The sequence below is a fragment of the Rhodotorula paludigena genome (genome assembly GCF_050403205.1).
Source record: "Rhodotorula paludigena JCM10292 DNA, Rt_paludigena_JCM10292v1_ctg129, whole genome shotgun sequence".
Classification (NCBI taxonomy): Eukaryota; Fungi; Basidiomycota; class Microbotryomycetes; order Sporidiobolales; family Sporidiobolaceae; genus Rhodotorula; species Rhodotorula paludigena.
Window position 1 is genome coordinate 1 of NW_027481329.1, and position 2,695 is coordinate 2,695.

General features: G+C 63.5%; 2 protein-coding genes across 2 annotated transcripts; both read left to right on the forward strand.

Moving 5' to 3' along the window:
- Positions 1-138, forward strand: JCM10292_003624 (uncharacterized protein; the record flags this gene model as incomplete). The annotated part of the gene is made up of 1 exon (XM_076653008.1): positions 1-138. A coding segment is annotated over one exon (138 nt), but the record flags the coding sequence as incomplete, so codon positions are not given.
- Positions 139-1,065: 927 nt separating this feature from the next.
- On the forward strand, positions 1,066-2,158 carry JCM10292_003625 (superoxide dismutase; the record flags this gene model as incomplete). The annotated part of the gene is made up of 7 exons (XM_076653009.1): positions 1,066-1,161; positions 1,268-1,318; positions 1,407-1,494; positions 1,570-1,583; positions 1,654-1,845; positions 1,910-1,977; positions 2,047-2,158. 7 exons carry the CDS (start codon positions 1,066-1,068, stop codon positions 2,156-2,158), a joined length of 621 nt encoding a protein of 206 aa, XP_076501440.1.
- Positions 2,159-2,695: the final 537 nt, after the last annotated feature.

The following is a 2,695-nucleotide window of genomic DNA, read 5'->3' on the forward strand; positions in this document are numbered from 1 at the left end:
GACTGCTTGCAGATCATCCGTGACCTCAAGACGACCCCGTTCGGCGTCATCCTGTTCGGCCACCCAAAGACCAAGAACCTCTTGACGACTCGCGCGAAGGAGCAGGCGCAGGAGCGCGACGAGAAGTTCGACCGGTAGCAGGACCCGTACCGACACTGCTACGAGCTGCTTCCGCTCACCAAGACGATGGATCAGTCGCTCGTCGACCGCATCGACGATGCCGTCACGGGCGAAGGCCCTGCAGGAGACGGTGCGCTTGCATTTCTTTCCAGTGCCTTGGCAGAGGCTCGAACAATGCACGAAACACTGTAGCAGGACCCTGGTCGATCTCACCCGCTCTGCCTCCGGCTCACAGCCTTCACCGCCATTCTCCTCGCCATCGAGACGCTCGACATCAACACCTCGATCAATTCGTCCAGCAAGGAGATCTGCGCCGTCACGGGGACGACAAACTTACGCTCCGACAGCCAAAGCAAAGCGCGGCGTCACGCGATGCGTGGCGTTGTCCGCTCAGACTGCTCCCGTCTCTTCGACCCGCCTAGTCTACGCAAAATTCCGCGTTTTGCTACAGCGCTATTCCGTCCACGCTCGAGCAGGCTGCGCCCCGCTCACGTGTAGTCAGCGAGCACTCGTGCTGCAGCTCTTCAGACGGATGCTGCATCTCATCATCATGACCGGCGCCGCCGTCCACTCAAGGTGATGCTTGTCCCGCTGGACAATGGTCATCTCGAAGCTGCTGCTGTGCCTCTTCTGCCTGTGCACCGGCGCAGCTTGCGACTGCTCGCTGGAAGCCCTGCTCGCGGTCGAAGCGGGATGGTGCAGACTGCGCGACGGGCCACACGGGACGGAAGCTTGTTGGGCATCGGCGTCCTGGCATCGATCACCGTTCTGTCGGACCGACTCCGCTCGCCGCCGGTTTCCATCTGCTTGGCGAAATGACTGTTACATCGAGGCCTCCGCACGCTTGCTGAACGCTTCGTGCTGATCACGCCGCTCTGGACCGGTAGACTCGAAAAGCACCGCTCAAGACCGCAGTCAAGTTCACCTCTGTACGTGTTAGCCCGTATGTTCCGTCCCACGCGTGTCATCATGTCGGCCGTCCTCCCGCAACTCAAGTATGGCTACGAGCAGCTCGAGCCTGCCATCTCGAGGCAGATCATGGTGCGTGCCGTCCCGCACTAACGTGAGGAGACAGCGGGTCTGTTGGAAGGCCGCGGGCGACGGGGAGGGCGAAATCGCTCACTTTCGCCCTCGCCTCTGCGCGCAGGAGCTTCATCATTCTAAGCACCACGCGACCTATGTCGCCAACTACAACAAGGCATGTCTCACGCCTGCGCTCTGTCGTCGCCGAGAAGCGCGGCCCGACTGACACCGATGATGCCTTCGCCGGCGTTCTACCCTGGCAGGCGTTCGAGGACATCCAGGCCGCCGCGTCGTCGAGCGACATCAAGAAGCAGATCGCTCTCCAGGCCGCCATCAAGTTCAACGGCGGTGGTGCGTCGCTGCACTTGCTCGGGGCTTGTCCCCGCTTCTGGGAACTGATCCGCTGACTTGCCGACCCGCACGCAGGCCACATCAACCACGTCCGCGCCTCCTCTCGTTGCGCTTGTTCCGCTCGCACAGTGTACTGACGCGGCTCGGGCGCCCCGGCAGTCGCTCTTCTGGGAGAACCTTGCGCCGACGGCCAACGGCGGCGGCGAGTTCCCCTCGTCGGGCCCGCTCGCCGACCAGGTCAAGGCCGACTTTGGCGGTCTCGACGGCCTGAAGAAGGCGGTCAACGCGGCCGCGCTCGGCATCCAGGGCTCCGGCTGGGCCTGGCTCGGCTACAACCCGACGACCAAGAAGGTGCGTCCGAGGCGACCAGAATCCCTTGCGCGCGCGTACTGAATTGCGACTGCACGCGCACCAGCTCGAGGCCGTCTCGACTGCCAACCAGGACCCGCTCCTCGGCTACGTCCCCCTCGTCGGCATCGACATGTGCGTGCCTTCTCCCGCTTCCAGTCGCGTGCGCTCAATCTGACCCTCCCTGGCTTGTCCGAAAAACAGGTGGGAGCACGCCTTCTACCTCGACTACAAGAACGTCAAGCAGTCGTACCTCGATGCCATCTGGACGGTCATCAACTGGAAGGAGGCGGAGGCTCGCCTCGCCAAGGCCTGAGTCGAGGGCCGTCTCTCTGGCCAAAGCCCCGCCTGAAGCGCTCGTCTGTGTGTGTGAACGCTTGGAAAGTGAAATCAAGGCAGTCGAAGTGCTCTGCGCGGCCGCGTTGCGACTGAGAGACGTCCACGAGAGATGTCACTTTCCCGCTTGACTTCTCGCCGCATCCGCCCGCCTCGCTCGAGCGGCGCCCAAGCGAGTTTGACCGCCCCAGATGGCTCTCGTGAGTGCTCGCAAGCGTGTCCTCGCGCGCTGCTCGCTCTCGCTCACACCTGCGCTCATCAACGAACAGGCCCCGAGGACGGCGACGCTCTTCCTGCTCGACTGCGGGCCAACGATGGCGCAGACGCGGACCGTGGTGGTGGGAGAGGGGGAGCACGCCGTGCACAGCGAACGCACGGGGCTCTCGATCGCGAAGGAGTACACCAAGGCCAAGATCGTCCAGCGGGCAAGTGGGGGGCTCGCTCGCTCTGCACAGAGCGGGGCGCAGACTGACGTGCTCGTGACTGCTTGCAGATCATCCGTGACCTCAAGACGACC